General features: G+C 63.4%; 4 protein-coding genes across 8 annotated transcripts; all 4 read left to right on the top strand.

Moving 5' to 3' along the window:
* Positions 1 to 163: 163 nt before the first annotated feature.
* Positions 164 to 2,852, top strand: LOC125328592 (ciliogenesis associated TTC17 interacting protein). Of its 2 annotated transcripts, none has more exons than XM_048309500.1 (9): positions 164 to 366; positions 633 to 845; positions 962 to 1,017; positions 1,332 to 1,418; positions 1,548 to 1,718; positions 1,900 to 2,024; positions 2,114 to 2,190; positions 2,290 to 2,378; positions 2,612 to 2,852. In XM_048309500.1, exons 1-9 carry the CDS (start codon positions 291 to 293, stop codon positions 2,828 to 2,830), a joined length of 1,113 nt encoding a protein of 370 aa, XP_048165457.1. In that variant the 5' UTR covers positions 164 to 290; the 3' UTR covers positions 2,831 to 2,852. The 2 variants fall into 2 exon arrangements, with proteins under 2 accessions (XP_048165457.1, XP_048165456.1); XM_048309499.1 differs by having other exon boundaries at positions 1,548 to 1,742.
* Positions 2,853 to 3,764: 912 nt separating this feature from the next.
* Positions 3,765 to 10,243, top strand: SLC11A1 (solute carrier family 11 member 1). Of its 3 annotated transcripts, XM_048310332.1 has the most exons (16): positions 3,765 to 3,822; positions 4,395 to 4,528; positions 5,218 to 5,340; positions 5,629 to 5,748; positions 6,539 to 6,645; positions 6,736 to 6,806; positions 6,909 to 6,976; positions 7,094 to 7,249; positions 7,388 to 7,546; positions 7,727 to 7,816; positions 7,993 to 8,112; positions 8,556 to 8,705; positions 8,787 to 8,860; positions 9,302 to 9,455; positions 9,535 to 9,630; positions 9,724 to 10,243. In XM_048310332.1, the coding sequence occupies exons 1-16, from the start codon at positions 3,804 to 3,806 to the stop codon at positions 9,796 to 9,798; spliced, it is 1,716 nt and encodes a 571-aa protein (XP_048166289.1). In that variant the 5' UTR covers positions 3,765 to 3,803; the 3' UTR covers positions 9,799 to 10,243. The 3 variants fall into 3 exon arrangements, with proteins under 3 accessions (XP_048166289.1, XP_048166291.1, XP_048166290.1); XM_048310334.1 differs by lacking the exon at positions 5,218 to 5,340; XM_048310333.1 differs by having other exon boundaries at positions 9,535 to 10,242.
* A 376-nt stretch (positions 10,244 to 10,619) lies between these two features.
* LOC125328669 lies at positions 10,620 to 13,388 on the top strand. The gene is made up of 2 exons (XM_048309681.1): positions 10,620 to 11,118; positions 11,723 to 13,388. The coding sequence occupies exons 1-2, from the start codon at positions 10,713 to 10,715 to the stop codon at positions 12,295 to 12,297; spliced, it is 981 nt and encodes a 326-aa protein (XP_048165638.1). The 5' UTR covers positions 10,620 to 10,712; the 3' UTR covers positions 12,298 to 13,388.
* A 46-nt stretch (positions 13,389 to 13,434) lies between these two features.
* Positions 13,435 to 19,820, top strand: CTDSP1 (CTD small phosphatase 1). Of its 2 annotated transcripts, none has more exons than XM_048309866.1 (7): positions 13,435 to 13,540; positions 14,816 to 14,958; positions 15,121 to 15,222; positions 15,459 to 15,515; positions 15,997 to 16,089; positions 17,719 to 17,904; positions 18,010 to 19,819. In XM_048309866.1, exons 1-7 carry the CDS (start codon positions 13,474 to 13,476, stop codon positions 18,136 to 18,138), a joined length of 777 nt encoding a protein of 258 aa, XP_048165823.1. In that variant the 5' UTR covers positions 13,435 to 13,473; the 3' UTR covers positions 18,139 to 19,819. The 2 variants fall into 2 exon arrangements, with proteins under 2 accessions (XP_048165823.1, XP_048165822.1); XM_048309865.1 differs by lacking the exon at positions 13,435 to 13,540 and adding an exon at positions 13,641 to 13,869 and having other exon boundaries at positions 18,010 to 19,820.
* Positions 19,821 to 20,468: the final 648 nt, after the last annotated feature.

Genomic DNA, 20,468 nt, shown 5'->3' with positions numbered 1-20,468 from the left:
TTCTCTCCCCGTCCTGGGGACCCTCAGGCGCTAAGCCCCGCGGGCAGGGCGCGGCCCCTTTAAGAGGTGGGGCCAGGGCGTTGCCTGGGAGACCGCGAGGCGTGGGGGGCACCGGGCTCGTTCCGGCGGGCGGCGGCCCGGGGGGGACGGCGGGGGACCCGGGGGGCTGCAGAGGCGGGCTGGGTGTCACTGCCCCCCAGGGTCACGCGTGGGTGGGGGGTACCGCGGTTGGGGGGAGCCGCGCCGCCCCCTCACCCGAGGGTCCGGCAGCAGGAGCCCCTAGGCGAGGCATGGAGCCCCCTCCCGAGAGCCCACGGGAGACCCCGACCATGGCGGACACTGCTGCCGAGTTCCTGAGTCTCATCGGTGCGTGCCCGCTCCAGCCCCCGCCTTGTGCCGCCACACCGCGCCCGGTGCAAGGGGGTGGGGGGGCGGGGGGAGCGGGTAAGGCAGCGGGGGACGGACAGTGGGGGATTGAGCGGGATAAATGGTGAGGGGCTCGGCCCAGCCTGCACGGGGGGAATGGAGACAGGGACGGGCACTGGGCAGGGGTGACAGTCACTCCAGGAGGGAGTGATCATCTCCTCGGGGTCACTGTCCCTCTGTGTTGGGGTCACTATCCCTCTGTGCAGGGCTGAAGGAGCTGGAGTGGTGCCTGTTTGCTGAGACACTGGCAGTTGTGGCCATGGGGGCCCCGCCGAGGGACAAGGCAGAGGGCCAGTGGTGGATGGCAGCCCAGTGGGCACCCTACCAGGGGGAAGGTGAGCCGGTGCAGAGCTGCATCCTGGTGCAAACCAGGTTCCGAGGCAAGCAGGATGGTGTGCCTGTCTCCAGCACCCTCAAAGGTGAGCCAAGGGTGGCTTCCCTCCTCCCCAGGAGGACATCCCTGTCCACCAGTCCCCAGGGCTGGGAATGGGGACAGTGCCAATGGGATTGGTTGAGTATGGCTTTGTTCTGCCAGCCTACGTGACCTGGCAGCTGGAGACCTTGGAGCAGGAGGAGCAGGAGTGCCTGGAGGTGACTGATGTGGTGGTGGCATCCCTGTGTCCTACCCGCTGCCCTGGGGTGTGGCCTGCAGTGGTGCCCTCCTGGGGGCTGAGCCCCCTGCAAGGCCACTGCGGGTAGTCTGGTGTCCCTTGTCATGCTTAGACTCCAGCTCTGCCCCACCAGCCTGGTCCCCATCCCCTACTCTGGGTGGCAGCTGGGGTAGGGAGTTTCCCACAATGCATCTGGTATTGTACCCCAATTGATAGCAGTGCTGGGGAGTGCCACCTCAGAGAAGGGGTGCCCTGGCTCTACCCTCCACCCTGTGCCTCCCACCCCTCCTGCAGCTCAGACCACACCCCACAGAGAAGAGGACCCACGTTGTGAGCCACCAGCATGGGATGACTGTCTCGAAGACCCTGCAGGAGGGAGAGGTGAGGTTGAGGGCAGGGTCACATCCTGGGAGGAGACAGCTGGCCTGTCTCACCAGGGGTGCCCCAGGCTCTGTCCCTGGGGATGCTGGAGCTGTGGCTGTCCCAGGAGGTAGCCAAGTCTCTCTGCAGGCAGAGCCACAGTGCCAGAGCTTCTGCTACAGCCGGGCCAAGCTGCGGGGGCTGCTGCTGGAGGGTGCCAGCCTCCTGCTGCTGCGGGTGCTGGCACGCCGGCACACAATGCCCCCCAACCTTGTCTTCCCAGCCATGGACACCGAGGGCAACCTCTGCACCTCCAGCTACGTGAGCCGCCAGCCAGGAGGGCCTGTGGGATGAGGGGGTCTGGGTCGGGTTGGGGATACCAGAGTGGGATGTGGGGAGTGGGGAGAATGTGGTTGACAACATGGGAGGGACACATGGGGATGGCACCTGGGGGCAGGGGTGACTGTGAGACAAGGCTGACCGCTGGCTGTACCACCCCCAGTCTGCCCTGGGCATCCAGCGGCAGGCAGTGGGCTCGGCAGAGACAGAGGTGTTTGTGATCGAGCGAGCCGTGCACAGCAGCAGTGGCGCCTCCACTGTGTGGCACAGCAGCTTCCTCCCCAACGGGTAAGGGCAGGGGTCTGCTCAGAGGCACCCCAGCCCTGCCAGTCTGCTGGGACACAGGATGGGGAGCTCAGGGGCTCTTCCCCTCTCAGGCATTTGGCTCAGCTGATGCAGATTGGCTCCCCAGTGCTGATGGTTCTACAGGATGAGTCCATCCTCAGCAAGTCAGGTACTGAACAGGGGAGGCTTGTGCCCCTCCAGCACAGGCAGCCCCTGCCCACTGTCTGGAAGCCAAGGGGGAACACCTGCCCCACCTTTCTGCTGCCAGGTAGGTTCGAGCCCCAGCTCCCCTTCCCCAAAGAGCCCCTGGACTGGGAGGAGGACATCCAGCTCTACTCCTGGTTCCTGGACAGGAAGGCAAGATGCGTGGACATGGGGACAAGGGGACATAGGGCTGTGCCAGTCTCCAACAGGGTCTCCCCTGGCGTGCCCAGGAGGCACATTGAGGGGGCAGGCTGGCCAGCATCCTTCCTCACGCTTTCTTAAGTGTGGGAAAGGACCCAGGCTCCTGTCCCCCTCGCCCTGGCACAGTGCCCAGGGGGAAATGCGTGTTCATGCCCACCTCACCCACCCTGTTCACTCCACTGCAGGATGAGCTGCAACTATCCCATGCTGCCTACCTCCAGCAGCACCCCGAGGTCCGGGCGCTGCTGTCTGACTTCCTCCAGGCGTTGCTCTTCCAGCAGCCCCATGACCCCATCTCCTTTGCTGCAGAATTCTTCGCCCACCAGCGGCCCATCGGGAGCCCCTTTGCCTCCACTGGGGCTGCCAGCCCTGTCCCCAGCTCCCCTCCAGCTAACAGCAAATAAAGCTGCCAGCGCTGCCTGTCCAGTCTTGTTTGCTTTGTGGAAACTGAGGTTCCAGGGAACTGAGGTTCAGGGAGGGCGGGGGAACTGAGCTGTGTGCTAAGGCCCCACCATGCCTTCTGGGTGGGACCCTGCCCTGTCCCAGCTGTTCTAGCCCTTGCTTAGGGGGCAGGGGATGCCTGGGGCAGGGCCAGGCTCACATCCCTGCACCTGCCACCACCCCACAGATTCCTGGGGGACACCCCTTGCCCACCTCTCTGTCGGACACAGCCTGGCTGGCAGAAGTGCCCAGAGGGAGAGCCAGAGGTACAAACCAGGCACCCATGAGAGCACCTGAGCTGCTCCCCCTTCCACCTCCACAGCCATGAGGGTCCTGGGTATGGAGTGTCCCCTTTTGCTGGCATAGCTTGACACTGCAGCAACACTGGCACCCCATCTTTGGCGTGAAGGTCCCCGCACCCGAGGGTGATGTGAGCACCCTGAGCCGCAGAGCCTGCCTGGCTGAGTGCTTCCCCCAGCAGCTAAGGGTGCATTTTGATCTCCTTATGCAACATGTGCCTGCTTCCTCCTCACTCCAACTTCTATGGCATTTCCCCTACTCCCGTGGGGCCAGCCCTCCCTTCCCACTCTGTGGGACAGTGTCCCCTGTCCCCCCAGTCACCCAAGCAGAACCCTTGGCATGTGACGGAGAGTGACACGCAGACATGCTCCCACGCCCCGGTGAGGGTGCCTCGTGTTTGCACGTGTGTGAGGCAAAGGGGAGGGAAGGGGCCTCCTGGCACGCGGGGGAACTGAGACTGTGTGTGTTCATAGGGGTAGGGAAGGAGCACTTCCTTCTCCTATCCTACTCCTCTCCTCCTGAAGGCGGGGTGGGGGGTGGCAACCACGGGGGGGTCCTTTAAAAGCTGGGCGGCAGGCACTGCACTCAGTGCTGAAATCAGGGAGCCTCAGCACCCTGGCTGGATCGGGTCCACCTATGGCATCACTGGAACCAGGTGAGCCTCACAACACTTGGGTCCCCTTGTGCCTCCTTTCCTCCTCTAGATCCCTGTCTCTCCACCCTGGGACTCCTGGCTGTGCTCCATCTTTCAGTGGGCACCCTCCCCCCCAGCCTGTCCTGGATTCCCCACCTGCCCCATCCTCTGCTCCCCCAAGCCTGGGGATGTGATTCAACCAATTCTTGGGATGTAAGTGGACTGGAGAGGGGGGATTAGGACCAATGCCAGCCCTTTGTCCTCACTCTATGCCCGCCCAGCAGCAGGAGCTGGAGCAGGATCCCCTCCTGTCCCTGCTGCCCAAAAATGCACTTGGCTCTCGGACTGGTGAAGACAGGGCTGAGACCAGGGATTTTAGGGACGCCTGGCATCTGACCCCTTTGGGTAGCCATTGGTAGATCCCATATAGCCATCCTCACGGCCCCCCGGAAAACTGGTGCTTGTCCCTCATGGGGCTCATCAGGCAGGGTCAGGTGGGACTGGAGGAAGCTCGTACCAGGGCTGCCAGCCCGCCAGTGTCCTTGTCCTCCTGGCAGGCTGCCACCTCCCCTCCTCTTCCTTGTCCTACTCAGGCCTCATCAAGTCCCTGAACAGGGGCCAAGAGCAGAGTTACAGCACTGGCAAGAGCCCCATGTCCCCACAGCACCCTGGCACTCGGGACCAGACCTACCTGGATGAGCTCATCAGCATCCCCAAGGGCAGTGGGGTAGGTGCTGCAAGGCTGTCTGAGGGTGGGCAGAGGGGGTGGGGGGTGCTGCAGGGAGCTGGAGGTGGGGAGGCAAAGGGCCACTGCAGTGGGGAATATGTGTCTTGGTCATGCCCTGGGGACATGCCCTCAGCATCCCCACACCCAGTTCAGGCAAGTCACAGCCCGAGGCTGAGTGTTTCCATGCTTAGTTTTCCAGATAGAGAAGCTGAGACAATGGGGCAAGGTGCTACCCAGCCCCAAGGATCACCCCACTGCTCACACACCTGCTGGGCCACCCATGGATGAGCCCAATGGGGCTCCCCAAGGTTGTCTGCACCCCATCAGCTCCCCCATCCTTGTCTGGTCTCAGGGCAGTGGAACAGAGAAGGGGAAGGAATAGGGTTCCCTAGTTAGGAGGAGTAGCAAAAGCAGAGGTCAGCAGTGGAATCCCACAGAATGCAATTAATGGTGCCTGACAGCCCTGGGACCCTCTGCAAATCACTGTCTACCGGGTGAGACAGGGGGCTCACTGCCCCTCCAGCACAGAGAGAGGCTGGGGGCAGCAGTACCCTCCCCAAAACTGTCAGGAAAATGTCCTCCATGTGCCAAACATATCCATGCGGGCAGCACTAGGCTAAAGGGGACTGGATGTGCAATTAGGAGTTTTGAAAGAGAGCTCCTGGCTCTGACCCGCTGCCTTGTCCCAGCCTGGGTTCAGCTTTAGGAAGCTCTGGGCTTTCACCGGTCCCGGTTTCCTCATGAGCATCGCCTACCTGGACCCGGGCAACGTGGAGTCAGACCTGCAGTGCGGGGCACTGGCGGGATTCAAGGTGAGCCCGGCTCCGGGCTCAGGAAGCCGGCGGGGTTTCGTAACCTCTCCATCGCCAACGGCTGCCTGTGGCAGCTGGCTTCCCCAGCCCGGGAGCAGGAGGGGCACGGGGGCCCTCGGCACAGGGACAGGGCACCCAGGGGTGCTAGAAGGGCACCCCTCTGACCGGCCTGGGAGAACCCCTGCACCCCCTCTCTTCCCTGCAACCCTGGTTGAACTGGGAACCCCCGGGCGGCCGGATCCTGCCCAGTACCCAGTCCCTACTGCTTCCCTCCCTCCTGCCCCCCAGCTGCTGTGGGTGCTGCTGTGGGCCACCGTCCTGGGGCTGCTGTGCCAGCGCCTGGCCATCCGTCTAGGTGTGGTGACCGGGAAGGACCTGGGCGAGATTTGTTACTTCTATTACCCCAAGGTGAGCAACCGCGGGGAGGTCCCCGGGGGTCACAGTCTGGGGGGGACCCTGTGCTTGGGCTGGTGACAGTCTTAGCAGGGACTTGCAGGGCTGGAGGGGAGCAGGAAGATGCTGGGAGAGACCTGCCTCTCCCAGGGGCTCCCCAAAGCCCCCCAGGTCCCGGTGTCCCCCACCTACTGCCCACACGCCTGCAGTACAGGGGTCCAGGGTGAGAGGCGGTAAGCAGCTACTTCGGTGTCCTGGTTTGACCTGGGGACACACGAGAGCGTCCCCCGCGGGAGTGAGCCCAGGCGTCGGGGCAGCAACGCGAAGCCGAGACACGGGGAAAGCCTGGGCGTGTTGGGGCGGGAAGTTGGGGGTGGGGGTCAAGGGAAGAGATCACATGAGAGAGGAGGGGAGGGTTAGGGGCCCCGTCTAAGTGTCAAGATCCTGATGGGGAGCAGGAGCAAGGAGATGTTGGCTGAATGACAGGTCCCCAAAAGGAGGGTTGGATGCACCCCTCTGCCGCACGTCCCTCAACCCCCCCATATCTAGAGAGCTGGGTCCTATCCTCAGCTCTCATTGGGACAGGGATGAGGAGGGGGGCACTGGCTCTCATTTAGTATCCATCTTTCATCTTGAGATTGTGTTGTGCCAGGAGCTGAGACAGGTATTTTGTGGTCCCCATGCTGCTCTGGGTGGCCTGCTACAGCCTGGACACAGGGATTTGCAGCCAGGATGCTGTGCCAGCTTGCCCAGAGCTATGGGCCACTGTGGGCTCAGGCACCTCATGGTGCCCTGTCCCCTTCAGGTGCCCCGCATGCTGCTCTGGGTCATGATTGAGATTGCCATCATCGGCTCTGACATGCAGGAGGTGATTGGGACAGCCATTGCTTTCAGCCTGCTCTCAGCTGGCCGGTGAGCCTCCCCACAGGGACCCCCAGCCTCCCCCATGGCCCTACTCCACAGAGAGCTGTGTATCTAATTCCACCCCTGGCCATCCTGCAGCATCCCCCTCTGGGGTGGGGTCCTTATCACCATCGTGGACACCCTCTTCTTCCTCTTCCTTGATAAGTACGGTGAGTGCCAGGATGAGGGCATGGGGTACTGTCACTCAGGTAGCCCCACATGTGGCACCAGTGTCCCCTGCTCTATTCTACCCCATCTCTTGACCTCTCTAGGGCTCCGCAAACTGGAGGCTTTCTTCGGCCTCCTCATCACCATCATGGTCCTGACCTTTGGCTACGAGGTGAAGGGGGGAGCTGGGGACAACCCTTTTCCTGCAACGCCCACATGGTGTCCCCACTGGTACCAGCCTGTGGTAGTGGGGTGGCAGCTCACAGTGCCCCTTCTCACTGCTTCCCAGTACGTGGTGGTGAGGCCAGGGCAGGTGGAGGTGCTGAAGGGCATTTTCCTGCCCAACTGCCTGGGCTGTGGGCGAAAGGAGCTGCTGCAAGCCATGGGCATCATTGGCGCTGTCATTATGCCCCATAACATTTTCCTCCACTCCTCCTTGGTCAAGGTGAGATCAAGGCACTGCCATGGGCGCTGTTCTGCCCAGGGTGCCTCAGGGTACACTTGGTGGGGACCAGCTGGTCCAGGCGGTGGGACAGGGGTGCTCACCTGACCCCGTGACACCCATGTCACTGGCCATGCCTAGACACGGGTGATCGACCGGTCCAAGAAGGAGGCAGTGAGGGAGGCCAACATGTATTTCCTGACTGAGTCCTGCCTGGCCCTCTTTGTCTCCTTCCTCATCAACCTCTTTGTCATGGCTGTCTTCGGCGAGGCTTTCTACCACCAGCGAAATGAGGACGTGGTGAGTGTCACTTCATGCCCACAGGAAGATGATGGCTGCACCCAGCTGTGGACACGGGCAGGATGAGCATCCCTTGGGGAGTGCATGATCTCATTCCCTGAGACATGATGTGTGGGGATCCCCCCGTGTCTGTGGGAGCTGCTGGGTGGCTGTCACACTCGTGCCTGCCATGCCTTGCAGCACAACAAGTGCATCAACAGCAGCATCAGTCACTACGCCGGCATCTTCCCCACCAACAACGAGACAGTCTCTGTGGATATCTACCAGGGGGTGAGTGGCACCAGGCTGTATCCAGTGAGCATCCATTCCCATTTGGGGGATATATTGTTCTCCCCATTGACCCCCGGGGCTGGGGGCTGTTATAACGCCACTAGAAAGCTGGGAGCTGATGGGAACGCCTGGGGCAGGGGACACTTTAGGGTGCCCACTGGAGTGTCCCTACACAGGGCGTCATCTTGGGCTGCTATTTCGGGGCAGTGGCACTGTACATCTGGGGCATCGGGATCCTGGCAGCAGGACAGAGCTCCACGATGACTGGGACTTACGCAGGACAGTTCGTCATGGAGGTGAGAGATAGGGATGCTGGCCCTTGCCCCCACAGGGAGCGGATGGGAGCAGGGAAATCACAGGTGAGTCATGGGAGGGGTTCTATGGGGAGCACACTCCCCCCAGGAGTATTTGGAAGAGTTAATTGCCCACCATTCCTGCAGGGAGCTGGTGGGTGGCAGCTTGCTAGCACCAGTGTCCCTGTTCCCCAGGAGCTGGGATGGAGACAGAGCCCGCCCACTGCACCCTGTGGGTGCTCCACGCAATGTTTCCCTAATTAGGTCCTCCGTTAATGAGTCGGAGCTGACACCTAGTGGGGCCCGGCAGCCCTGCAAGAGCCCGCTCAGTGCCCTGGCACAAAGGAGGGGAGATGCCCCCCAGGTTCCTCCCAGCCAGGGCCTGGGGGGTCGCCCTGACATGGTGCCCCAGGCACAGCGAGTGTGCAGGTCTTGCCGTGTTCCAGGGCTTCCTGCAGCTCCGCTGGTCCCGCTTCGCCCGGGTGCTCTTCACCCGCTCCTTTGCCATCCTGCCCACTGTCTTCGTGGCCGCTTTCAAGGATGTCAGCCACCTCACAGGCATGAATGACCTGCTCAACGTCCTGCAGAGCATCCTGGTAAGAGGGTGGGAGGGCATCACCTGCCCCCAAACACCCCAGCCTGGCAGCCATGACCACCTCATCTCCCTCTCCTTTCAGCTGCCCTTTGCTGTCCTGCCTGTCCTCACCTTCACCAGCCTGCACCCGCTCATGCAGGACTTCACCAACAGCCTGTGAGTGAACAGGGAGGCACAGAGGGGGCACAGTGGGGAGCTCTGGCTGCAGGCACCCTCCCTTTGGCCCATCCTGTCCCCCCAAACCATGCCATGGGGCAATTACTGTATGGACATTGTTCATTCCCACCTGCCCAGGACAGCCAGAGCAGAACAGACCCCATCACTACCTTTGTCATCCTCCTCCCAATAACACATCTGGCTCCTTGGGCACCCCTGGAGCCTCAGCATCCTCCTGGCACTGCCAGCCCTGGATTTGGAGGGTGGCCAAAGTCCACTCCAAGAGGCCCACCACGGGGTGAAATATAGCTGTGGGGTGCAGAGGTGTCCCAGTTGAGGTCTTGTTCACCTACAAACTCAGTTCCCCCAGTCCTCTGTGCCCAGTGGCACACGGGGTGGGGGGCCCTGCCCTGGCACTGATGCTCACTGCCCTGCCTGCAGCCCAGGGAAGGTGCTGATGACCCTCATCACGGGGCTGGTCTGTGCCATCAACGTTTACTTCGTGGTGGACTTTTTGCCAACGCTGCATGGCCTGGAGTACCACATTCCCCTGGGCCTGCTGCTGGCTGCCTACGTGGCTTTCATCGCCTACCTGGTAGGGCAGGGACCGCGGGAGGGGGGCGGGACAGCGTCCCTGGTGGGTGCCCATCGACCTGTCCTCTTTGCTCCTGCAGATCTGGACATGCAGCATCGCACATGGAGCCCGGTTCCTGGCCCGGGGCCACCACAGCCGGTTTAATTTTGGTCTTGCCCTCGACGTGACAGGGACACGGTGACGGATCCTATCCCTGCTCACTAACCCCACATCCCTGCCCAGCGCGTCCTCCTCACACCGGACACTGATTTGCTGCCACTCCGACCCCCGGCATGTTCTAGCCAGAGATGCACCCAGCAAGAAAAGGGTTAACAGACGGGCAGACCTCCCCCCAAGATCTTAGAGCCCAGCGCTTCTTCCCACCCCCAACCCCCGCCAATTCCGGGGTGCTGGTCCAGGCTTGATGCGAGGGGAGTGGGATAGCAGCGGGAGGTGCTCCCATCCCTTGGCACAGACGCTTCAGTGAATGAGCCGCGTCGGAGACTTCCCCTGCTCATTATTGCCGGGAACCGCCGGCCCCCGGGACCGCTAATCACCTCCGGGGACCGCTAATTACCGCCGGGGACGGCTAACCACCCCCCATCGCCCGCCGCCGGCGGGAGCAGCCTCGGGACCGGCCCCATCCCCACGGGGGGCTCCGAAACTCGGGGGGAGGGGGGCGGCTGATAAACGGCGTGTTTGTAACCTGGCCTCGGCCTCGCTGCTGCTGCGTGGCCCCGATGCGGGGTGGGGACCCCCTCGGCCCACCCGTACCCCGGGGACGGCCCCTTTGCCCCGGGCGGGGGAGCGGGCGGGGCTGCCAACGCGTGGCCGTGGGGGCGCGGGGGGCTCAGCGCCTGCTTTTTGCATTCTCCCGGGGGGAGCGGAGCGGTGGGGGCCCCACCGTGCCCTCCCCGCCCCGGATGCCCCGTTTCCCGCCTGCCGGTACCGCCGGATGCGGAGCCGCTCGGGCCCTCCCCGGGGGCGGCCGTCGCCCCCTCCCGGTCCCGCACCGCGGGTGGGAGGGGGGGGGTCCCACCGTGCTTCGCCCCCCGCCGCGGTCCGCACTTGCGAGACGCTCCCTGGCTGTTTCAAGGCTCCCCCCTCTCCCCAGGACCCCCCCCCCCACCCCACCCCAAAATCCCACTTCCCGACCCACACCGGGCGGGTGGTGGAGGGGGAATTTTGGGGGCCGGACACCCCCCCAGCCCGTGCCCCCCACTCAGGGAAGGGACCCCCCCCTCCCGCTCCCGGGGGCCGCGCTTGTTTATGTGAAGAATGTCCCCTTCCTTAAAAGGGCGATGGCGGACGGGATGGGGCGGTGCCTCCCCCCCGCCTCCGCGTTGGCCCGGCCTCTGGCTGCTTGAAGGAGGGGCCAGAGCTGTGGGGCCCACCGAAAGGCGGGGGCTCCCCCCTCCTCAAGGGGCGCAGCCGACCCGGGCTACCGGAGGAGGAGCAGGAGGCTCCCCTAGCTCAGGGTGCACCTGCCCGGGGTACCAGCCTCGGGGTGGGGAGAAGATGCACAAGGGGTACGGGGTCATCGGGATGGTCCTCAGCGGGCGAAAGGCTGGGGGGCCTGGGGTCTGCGGGGTTGTACCAGTGGGATTTGCTCTTCTCCAGCTGGGACCTGCCACTCAGAGGACCCCCAGCCCAGGGACACCTGCCTCCACCGCAACTCTTAGCAGTAAGCATCCCACCTCAGGACCTCTCTCTGCTCCCTTGGCTAAGGGGCAGCTCTTGGCAGAGCTCCCAGGACCATGGCTAGGTTGGGGAACAGGGGAAACCATCTGGGACCCCAGGCTAGGAGCAGTGGGGTGGGACAAAGGGGTCCCTGAGTGCCCGGTTGATGGGAGCCTGATGCTTTTTTGCCTTGTGCCCATACCCCACAGCCCAAACAATCCTGCTGGGCTCTGCCTACTCCTGGCCTGGGCTTGCCCCACAGACCCAGGATGGGGACAGCATCTCCCGGAGCTCCTCAGCTGCCCAGTCTGCCCCCAGGCAAGCAGTGGAACTGGAAGCGGTGCTCCAACTGCCGCTGCAGGCATTAGCCAGGAGACTTTTCTAATTGCATTAATTAAAGGACTGGCAGGGCCTGGCTGGGCTCATCAGGGTTTATCGGGGAGGGAAGAGGAGAAGGATGTGGCCAAAGGCACGGGGGTCCTGGAGGGGACAGTGTGTGGCCTCTGCAGCTGTCCCCACAGTGAGCAGCAGCCCAGCCCAGCCAGACACTGGGGATGAGGCAGACATCCTGTCCAGCTGCACCTGGGCTAACGGAGCACACCGATCAGCCCAATACAGAGAACGGAGGAAGCACAGCCTCTTTCTTCCTTTTCCTCCGGCCGGGCCAGGAGACAGTGCTGGCTGCCTGACGCGGGAGCCGGCTGCCGTGCTGCGGAGGGGCAGCGAAACTGAGGCACGACCGCTGCCCGCCATCAGAACCGGCGGAGGGGGTGGCAGGGTGCAGTGTCCCGGTTCCCAACAGCAGGTAGTCCCTGCCACCGCTCCCCGGGGGCACGTGGTGCCGGGATGTTCCACATGGAGCCGAGAGTGCGGGAACCGCAGGTGTAAATCGGCTTTTGTACTGCCAGAGTCCCGCCGGCCCCGCAGCATCCCAGTTCCCTGTGGCAGCACCTCCCAGTCCCGGACCCCCTTTCCCAGGGCGGTCATCTGTGGGCATGTGTCATGTGCTGGAAGGGGGGACGGTTTCCCTCCCAGCCCTGTTTCCCAGGGGCTGCTCCGACCGTACTATGCCGGCGCAGCCCCGGGGGGCAGAGCGGTAACCGGGGTCTGCCACCGCCCGCATCGCTGCCTCGCCAGTGCCCCTGGTCCCTACCGGGCCAGAAAGGGTGATCTCAGCTCCTAAGGTACCCAAACCGCAGGTGGGAGACGTGGAAAGATTTCGAATGAGCTCAGATGGGAAATTTCCAACCTGCTGCACCCTCGAAGCAGCGCTGACAGAGCGCACAGCATCTCCTGCCACCGAGACGGCGAGGGAGGTGACCGGGACAGGTCCCCTCCAGGGCCGGACGCTGCCTGGGCAGGGTTGGGGGGCACGGCGGTGAGACTACCCCGGCAGAGCCCCGCAGGGCTTGCGGGGGGAGGGGGCTGGGGCTGAAGGATGCTGCACTTGAGGGACTTGGGGAGGCAGGTTTCCTCTGAAGGAATTGTGCCATCCACAAGCTCCCGTCAAGAATCACTTTACAGAAAGCGCCTGGAAACAGCCCCGCTTCCCCCGCGAAGGCAGGAGGGAAGGAATTGCAAGGGGAAGTATATGTATTGATAATACAGACTTATTAATTGCCGAGATAATTGGGGGATTGCAGGAGAAAGAAGGATAGAAAAAAGCGGCGGTTATTGGTGCAGCCCCCCAGTACCTGTTGTCCCGCACCCCTGGCCTGTACAGGCAATGCGGGATGTGCCCTCGGGGGGCAATGGGGGCCCCCCAGCCTCGAGCCGCTAGTCCAGGGTCTCTGCTCCAGGGGACACCCAGCATGGGGGTTCATGTGCCGGGGGTAGCTGCAGAGGGATCCCCGGGCTGCCAGCTGGATGGGGGGGGGGGTGACAGCAGGACTGATCCTCCTCTCCATTCTCTCTGAGTCGGGGCGGGGGAGTGTGAGAGAGCCCGGCGGCGTGTCGGGGACCCCCGTACGGTCACCATGGAGCAAGGGGGGTGTCCTTCCCAGCTAAACCACAAACCACTCCCCGTCTCAGTCCCGGTCGCGGCTCGGCGGGGACCCCCACTCCTCCCCAGCGGCGCGGGTGCCGGGAGGAGGGAGGAGGAGGAGGAGGGAGAAGGAGGAGGCCCCCCCCCCCCCCCCCGCCGTCGTTGCCCTTTTAAGGGGTTCCTTGAAACCGCGCCCGGGATCCATGTTTGCAGCCCCAGCCCGGGCGGAGGAAACTCCATGTTGTAACAAAGTTTCCTCCGCGGCGCCGCTCCCGCGCCCGCCGCCCCGCGCCGCCGCCGGCCCCCGCCCCGCCTCCCCCCCCGGGGGCCGCGCCGGGGGGGGCCGCCCCCTCCCACCCCCCCTCCCCGGCGCCCATGGAGCACCAGTCCATCATCGCCCAGGTTAGCAGGGAGGAGGGGAGCGCCCCGCTGCAGGAAAAAGGTAACGCTGGGGGGGGATATTCCCCCCCCCCTCACCCCCTTCCTGTGCGGGAGAGGGGAGAGGGGGAGGTCCCCGGGGGGCTGGGGGCCTGCGGGGGCTGCTCCCGGAGGGTGTGATGAGCTGCGCGCCGCCTCAGCCCGCCCCCCTGCATCCCGCTGCCCAGGGCTCGGGAGATGCGCTGGGGCTGCAGCTCGGAGCAAGCGGGGCTGTCTGCACCCGCCCGGGCGCGGGGGGCCGTGGTCCGGCCCCCTCGGACCCCGCTGGTGCCCTGGAAGGCTCGGGGCGTTGCTCGGATTATCTGCGCTGTCTCCTCCGGAGCCGGGCGAGAGGTGCGCGCAGCGCTGGCGGGGAAACTGAGGCAGAAAGGGGGCCGAGCGCCGGGCACCCTGCTGCATCCCGGCGTCCCGTTCCCCGCGTCCCCTCCACCCCGCGAAGGGGGTTTGGCGGGGGCCGCTGCTCGTCCCCCCGGCCGGGGAACCTGCCAGGGCGGGGAGGAGCAAACGTGGGAACGGGCCCCGTCCCCAGTGGGGAGCTCCTGCCCCACGGGCTCCCCACTACGGGGCTCGGGGCCCTGGCCCGCCTGAAGGGGGGGCACAGCCAGGGCGGGGTGCAGCCCCGGCCCGGACTGCGGCAGGACCCGACTCCGGGGCCGGTGGGGCTGGGGCTGCAGCCGTCGCGCTGCCCCTGGGGCACGGGGTGGGCAGGGGCAGCCCCCGCTGCCTCAGTTTCCCCTCGCTCCGCCAATGGCGACTGCGGGAACGGCGCCCAGGGGCGGGCGCTCCGCCCTGGTTGGCCTCTCGCCTCCGGTGCACTCGAGTCGGCCAATGAGACGAGGGAGTTGCCTGGAGGCGGGGAAAAGAAGGCGCGAAAGCCCCGCCTCCCTGGGAGAGGCCCCGCCCCCAGGGCCACCCCCGAGTGGGTCTGTGCCCCTCGGGGCGGGACAGCGGGGAGCCGCCCCGGATCCACGGCTGCCCCCGCGCTCAGCCCTGCTCCCTTGTTGTAGGGTCTCCAGCCACGCAGGGGGAGCCCGCGAGGGTCACTGGTGGGGTGGGATGTGCTGGGTGAGGGGCTGTGGGTGGTCACCAAGCACTCGTGTCAGCGACACTGCTCTGGCACCGTTGCTTGGTGGGGCAGGAAGGGCGGCCGGATGGGTGTCGGGGTCTGATAAGGGTGCAGGGGCTCTGGGGCAACACCCAGACCTGGGTCACTTGCCCCCCAGTGCTGTGCTGGGGGCACCCCCGGGGTGCCCCTCACCTCCCTTCTGTCCTCCTGCAGCTACCCAGACCCCCGCCAAGAAGCCTAGAAGCCGCAGCATCCTCCAGTCCCTTTTCTGCTGCCTGTGCCGTGATGAAGGGGAGCCCTGCACTGGCACCACTGGCGCCCCACTGCTGGTGGAGGAGAACGGAGCGCTGCCCAAGGTAACCCCGCACCCCCAGCCTGGCACTGGAAGGGATGGGGGCTGCCATGCTCTGCGCATCCCCTGTGTGGCCAGGATGGGGGTGAGTGGTCACTTCTCCCAGTGTCCCCCTCTGAGTGGCCGCCTTGTTGCTACCCTGCTGACTCGTGTCCCCCTGCTGCAGGCTGCTGTCAAGCACCTCCTGCCCGAGATCAAGCCACAGGATGCCAGCAAGCTCTGCGTGGTCATTGACCTGGATGAGACCCTGGTGCACAGCTCCTTCAAGGTGGGAGACACCCTGGCCCACCCCACACCTCTTGCCACATGCTCCCCCACCTGCTCTGCCACCCCTTTCCCACAAAGTGATGCCTAGCATCCAGCGCAGCCTGGCTGGGTCAGATGGGATGTTCCTGTGAGGGGGCTGCGGGGCTGGCAGGGGTGCATAGTGGGCAGACAGCGGCCAGCGTTTGGGCAGGGGGTGCCTGGCGTGCCCAGTGCTGATCCTGGTGTGCCCTTCCCCAGCCGGTGAACAACGCCGACTTCATCATTCCTGTGGAAATCGATGGCATCATGCACCAGGTAACAGCGGGATGGGTGCCTGGTGGGAGGGGGGCATCATTCCACCTCCCCGAGGACCGGGAGGTGTCCCTGTGCTCTGCACCAAGGGGTAATAGGAGGTGTTGGGGTGCCAGGGTTGGCATGTTGCGGGGCAGAGGTGGGTGCCCCTCCTCCCGCTGGGCAGGGAGGTGAGGGGCGTCCTGGCATGGTGTCCTCCTGCAGTGGCCAGCCCCGGTTTCAAGTAATCCAGGATAGGCTGTGGTCTGGGCAGTCAGCCTGTTCTCGGTTACTTGGCTCTGGAGCCGGCCAGACGCTTCGCGCCGGGCATTCCTGTGGGGCCATGGCACCCCCCAGCCCGCACAGGCAGCCCCCACGAGGTGCAGCCAGGGAGCTACTCGCTGGCTGGGTGTGGGGACACAGGTGTCCCCTGGGGAGGGCATGCAGGTGCTAGGTGAGCCATAGCCCGTGCCAGCAGCGTGCTGCCCTCTGCCTGTGCCCGCAGGTGTACGTGCTCAAGCGGCCACACGTGGACGAGTTCCTGCAGCGCATGGGCGAGCTCTTCGAGTGTGTGCTCTTCACTGCCAGCCTGGCCAAGGTGGGTGCCCCTGACCCGCCCTGCCATCGCCCACCCCTTCTGTAGTGGTTTGGTCCAAAATACTCATTACTGTTTATCTGCTGTGAGATAAGAATTAGGAGAAATGCAAAACAGGCACCAAACTTGAAAGAATATAAAGAAGTTTATTAACAGACCTAAAAGAAGGAAAAAAAAATTATACCACCTTCAGAACTCTCCTCCTCCCCCCACCTTCCTCCCTTCTCCCACTGACAATGTGAAAAAGACAACCCTTCAGATGTTCAGTCTGTTTACCACTTCCGTAATAACCTTGTTCAGTCCATTTAGAAAGAGAAGTCTCTTCTTGCTCATGCTATGAAAACATTATCACAACGAGACAGCCGCCCACTTCCAAATATTGTTCAGTCCATTTAGGAAGAGGAGTCTCTCTGCCTGCGTGTGAGTCCTTTCCCCCGACTTGCAGCTTTTCCTGCAACTGCTTTCGAGGGTCCACTCTTGAAGTTTTCTGGGGTACAATTTTAAGGTTGAGCCGTTCAGAAACAAAAACAGAGGCCCTTCTCCTTCCCTGGGAGCAAAGGGTCTTCATCATCTTCATCTTTAGGACTATCTCTGGGAGCATCTCTAAGAACTGAGGTTTTCTCCTTTCCCATTTGGAGCAAAAGTCCTCATCTGGTCCATCTCTAGGGACTGAGGTTTTCTCCTTTCCCGTTTGGAGCAAAAGTCCTCATCTGGTTTATCTCTCCCTGTCCAAACTTCTCATGAAATTACAGCTGCGTCAGCATCTGCCTATCTCAGCGCAGGTGCTTTTGCTTATGAGTTGAACACTCCACCCCCCATATCTTCATGGAATTACAACAGGATACTCTGATATATCATAGCTTCACAACAGAATTTCAGCTTTAAGCATCTCCTCTCTCTCTTCCCTCAGGTTTTCAGCTCTTCACAGCAGTAAAAGGGTTAATCTCACCTCGGCCTTGCAGCTTTGCAGCTGGAATGTTGAATTTTTCTTATCGCAGTGGAGAGGGGGGAGAGCCGAGCCGCTCCGGCTGCCCACGGCAAGGCAGTGGGGGGGGGTTCCATGGCTGGAACAGGTCCATCGGCTCCAGGATGGCCGTGGCCCGGCCCGGCCTGGCCCAAGCAGGGCCTGGCCGGGCCCACTGGGCCCTGCTCGGGCCCTGCAGCCACCTGTCCCAGCGCCGGAAACGAGAGAGAGCTTGGAGGGGGAGTTTGCCTATTCTTAAATGTGGATCACAGAGGTGATCACAACTTTAAGTGGCTTAGAGAATTGTCCATATTCAAACTGGCCAGCTGATAGGTTCTATCAGGTCCCAGAGGAAACTGTAAGCACCCCTTAGCAAGGACGTCCCTTCCGGGACTATGCTTGCTAACCTATGACACCTTCCCAGACACCATCCGAATGGCACAGCTCCCTTGCCTGCCCACCTGCAGGCATCACTGGCCTCTTGTTCCCTGGGTACCCACAGCCAGTGCCAGCACTGGGTGGCCTCCCTACCTGCCCCTCCAAGGCACTGGCCAGGGAAACTGAGGCACAATGAGACCTGGCGGCAGTGGAGAGCTGGGTGCTGTTGTCACTGTGGCATGGGCAGGGGGGTGTGGTGTGTCATGGTGACGCCCCTCCTCTGCCTGCAGTATGCAGACCCCGTGGCTGACCTGCTGGATAAATGGGGGGCTTTCCGGGCACGACTTTTTCGGGAATCCTGCGTTTTCCATCGCGGCAACTACGTGAAGGACCTGAGCCGCCTGGGCCGCGACCTGCGCCGAATCATCATCGTGGACAACTCTCCCGCATCCTACATCTTCCACCCTGATAATGCTGTACGTACCCGCAGGGCAAGGCTGGGTGGGGTGTGGAGGTGGTGTGGCGGGGACCCTCTCTCAGCGCTGTCCTCTGTGCCACACTGTCCCCTGTGCCACCTGCAGGTGCCGGTGGCCTCCTGGTTCGATAACATGGCGGATACGGAACTGCTGGACCTGCTGCCCTTCTTTGAGCGGCTCAGCAAGGTGGAGGATGTGTACGCAGTGCTCAAGAAGCAGCGGACTAACAGCTAATGGCCCCCCCACCCTCTGGGTGCTGCGAAGGGGCACCACCGAGGGTGCCAGGTGCCTTATTCTGGGGGAGGGAGGGTCCCGGTGTGCCCCGCATCATCCTCCCCAGCCCCGGTGGGCGCGGGTGCCCTCCGTGCCTGCTGGTGGTGGGAGATGTGGGTGCCCCCGCCGGGAAGCTGGGTGCCCCCCTTCTCTGAGAAGGGGGACCATGGGTGACCCATGCCTTGCTGTGCTGAGGACCTGTTGGGGGGGGTCCCATCCTCCCCCACTGTCCAGCCCCTGCCCCCTTCCCCCCCAACCTGTGTCCCCCCTCCCCAAAACGGTTCTCAGGTCCTTTTCCCCTCTGTCCCCCGACTGGGGAGGCGGGACGGGGTCAGCAGCTGCTGCTTTCCACTGCCTTTGGGAGGACTAGATCCCTCCATCCAGACTCTGCCTGCTGGGAGGCTGGTGGCCCTCGGCCCCTCTCTGCCGGGCTACGGGACAGGATAACACCTTGTCACCCTCCAAAAAAGCAGGGAGTCTTACTGGCCTTGGTGCATAGGGCTGCCACCATGCCCTTAACTCTGCCCTGGGTGCAGCTATCACCTCGCAGGGGGCATGTCCTTGCCTCTCTTCTTGCATACTGCCCCCACCTAGGGGTTGTGTTTTGCAGGGGCAGCCCAGCCTCAGGGCTGAGCCCCTGGGCACAAATGCCCTCCATGTGCCTTGGGACACCATGTCTCTGTGCCCTCTTCACCGTGCAAGGGTTGTGCGTGGAGGAGGCTCTTTATTCGCCCCCTCCAACCTCATTTTCTTCTCATTTTGGGGGGAGAGGTGGCCTCTCCCCCTCTCCAGTTACACTGTGTCACTGGGAGCCACTCTAGTCACCAATAAGGGAGTCCCTTCCCGTGGTGGGGGACAGCCCCCCCCCCGTATCCATCTGCAGCTTCACCAAAGGCTGCCACTTCTGGGAGAGAGGGACCCCCATACCAGCCTTAATGTGCCCCTCCCAGCCTTACCCCAGCCCCAGTCCCCCAGCTGGGATGGGGTGGGGGACACTGCAGCCCCCCTGTAGCCTGGGGTTACCCTGACCCCCGTGGGGTCGGACTCGTGCCAGCGTGTCCCCCAGCTTTGAGGGTCTGGGGGCTCTCAGGGAGGGTTTTTCTGCAGGGGGGAGGGGCTGAGCTCAGCCAGGCCTTTTTTAATGTCACAATATGGACAATGCCTCATATCTTTTTAGAGGGAAAAGCAACGGTTTCCCAAAAAAATCATGGGTGCCTTTTTACCGCTGTGCCAGCAAAGGGAGGGGGGCAGTATTTGAGGGGGGTGGGTTTGAGGAGTTTTAGCTTTCCGGTGCTGTTCAGCCGGCTCCTGCTGGCACTGCCCTGTTCCCAATGCTGTGGGTAAGCAGGGATCCCCCCAGCTCTGCCCACACCCCCTGCCCTGTGGTCGGGGGTGGGATGGGGGGTGGTGCAGCACAGCCCCCTGGATCCCTGCCAGCCCCAGCCTCGTCCTGCCCCGCCAGGAGGGTTGAACTCAGCACTTTATATTAGACAAGTCAAAGGGCGCCAGCGCAGCCGCTGCCCAGCGAGTGCCTGTGGGTGCTGCGGCACCCAAGGAGTACGGCCCCCACCCTGGGCACCCTTGGGAGGTCTGGGGGATGCAGAGGCGGCGGCGGGGGGCTGGGGAGGGCTGGGGTACCAGATCCAAGTGCCTTCATGTGATTAAAGCTGCCAAACCATCTTGGAAAGAGTACTCCTGAGTGTGTGCATGTGTGGGCACGGGTACATACCATGTGTGTGTCCCTAGTGGCTGTGCACAGTGCGGGGGACACGGAGCCCCCGGGGTCGCCTGAGTCCCCTGGGAGTGGGGGATGCTGCAGGTCAGTGCTGGGGGAGCACCCTTGGGTTGCAGGGTTGAGGTGTCACCCCTTGTCTGGTGCCAAGGGGACACCCTCACGCTCGAGGACAGCCCCCCCGGGCTTCCTAACTCCTTCCCCCTCCTCCTGGGAAAAGGTCCCTGGTGCCACAGGGATGGTATCCTGCCTCTTAACAAGGAGGGGGTAAATTTACTGCGTAGGCTGTGCCCCCTCCCAGCTTTGAGACTTCAGATGAGTTTGCTCCAAAGAAGGTATCAGGCCTTCCCCATATAGACTGGGGGGCACTTGTGCGCCCCCCCCCCCCCCCCCCCCAGTGCCCGGCAGTCTGCTGCCAACATGCAGGCACTGGGTTCCTGGGGGGGATGTCTCTTAGCTGCCCCCCTCCCCCTTGCCCTCATTGGCCCTGTGCCTCCCCTCATTAACGAAGTCTCTGTCCTCCCTGATGGCTGCACTAATTACTGAGTTCATTAGTGGC

This window comes from Corvus hawaiiensis, chromosome 7 (genome assembly GCF_020740725.1).
Source record: "Corvus hawaiiensis isolate bCorHaw1 chromosome 7, bCorHaw1.pri.cur, whole genome shotgun sequence".
Taxonomy (NCBI): Eukaryota; Metazoa; Chordata; class Aves; order Passeriformes; family Corvidae; genus Corvus; species Corvus hawaiiensis.
The sequence above is the reverse complement of the archived record's forward strand: the minus strand, read 5'-3'. Positions and strand labels throughout refer to the sequence as shown.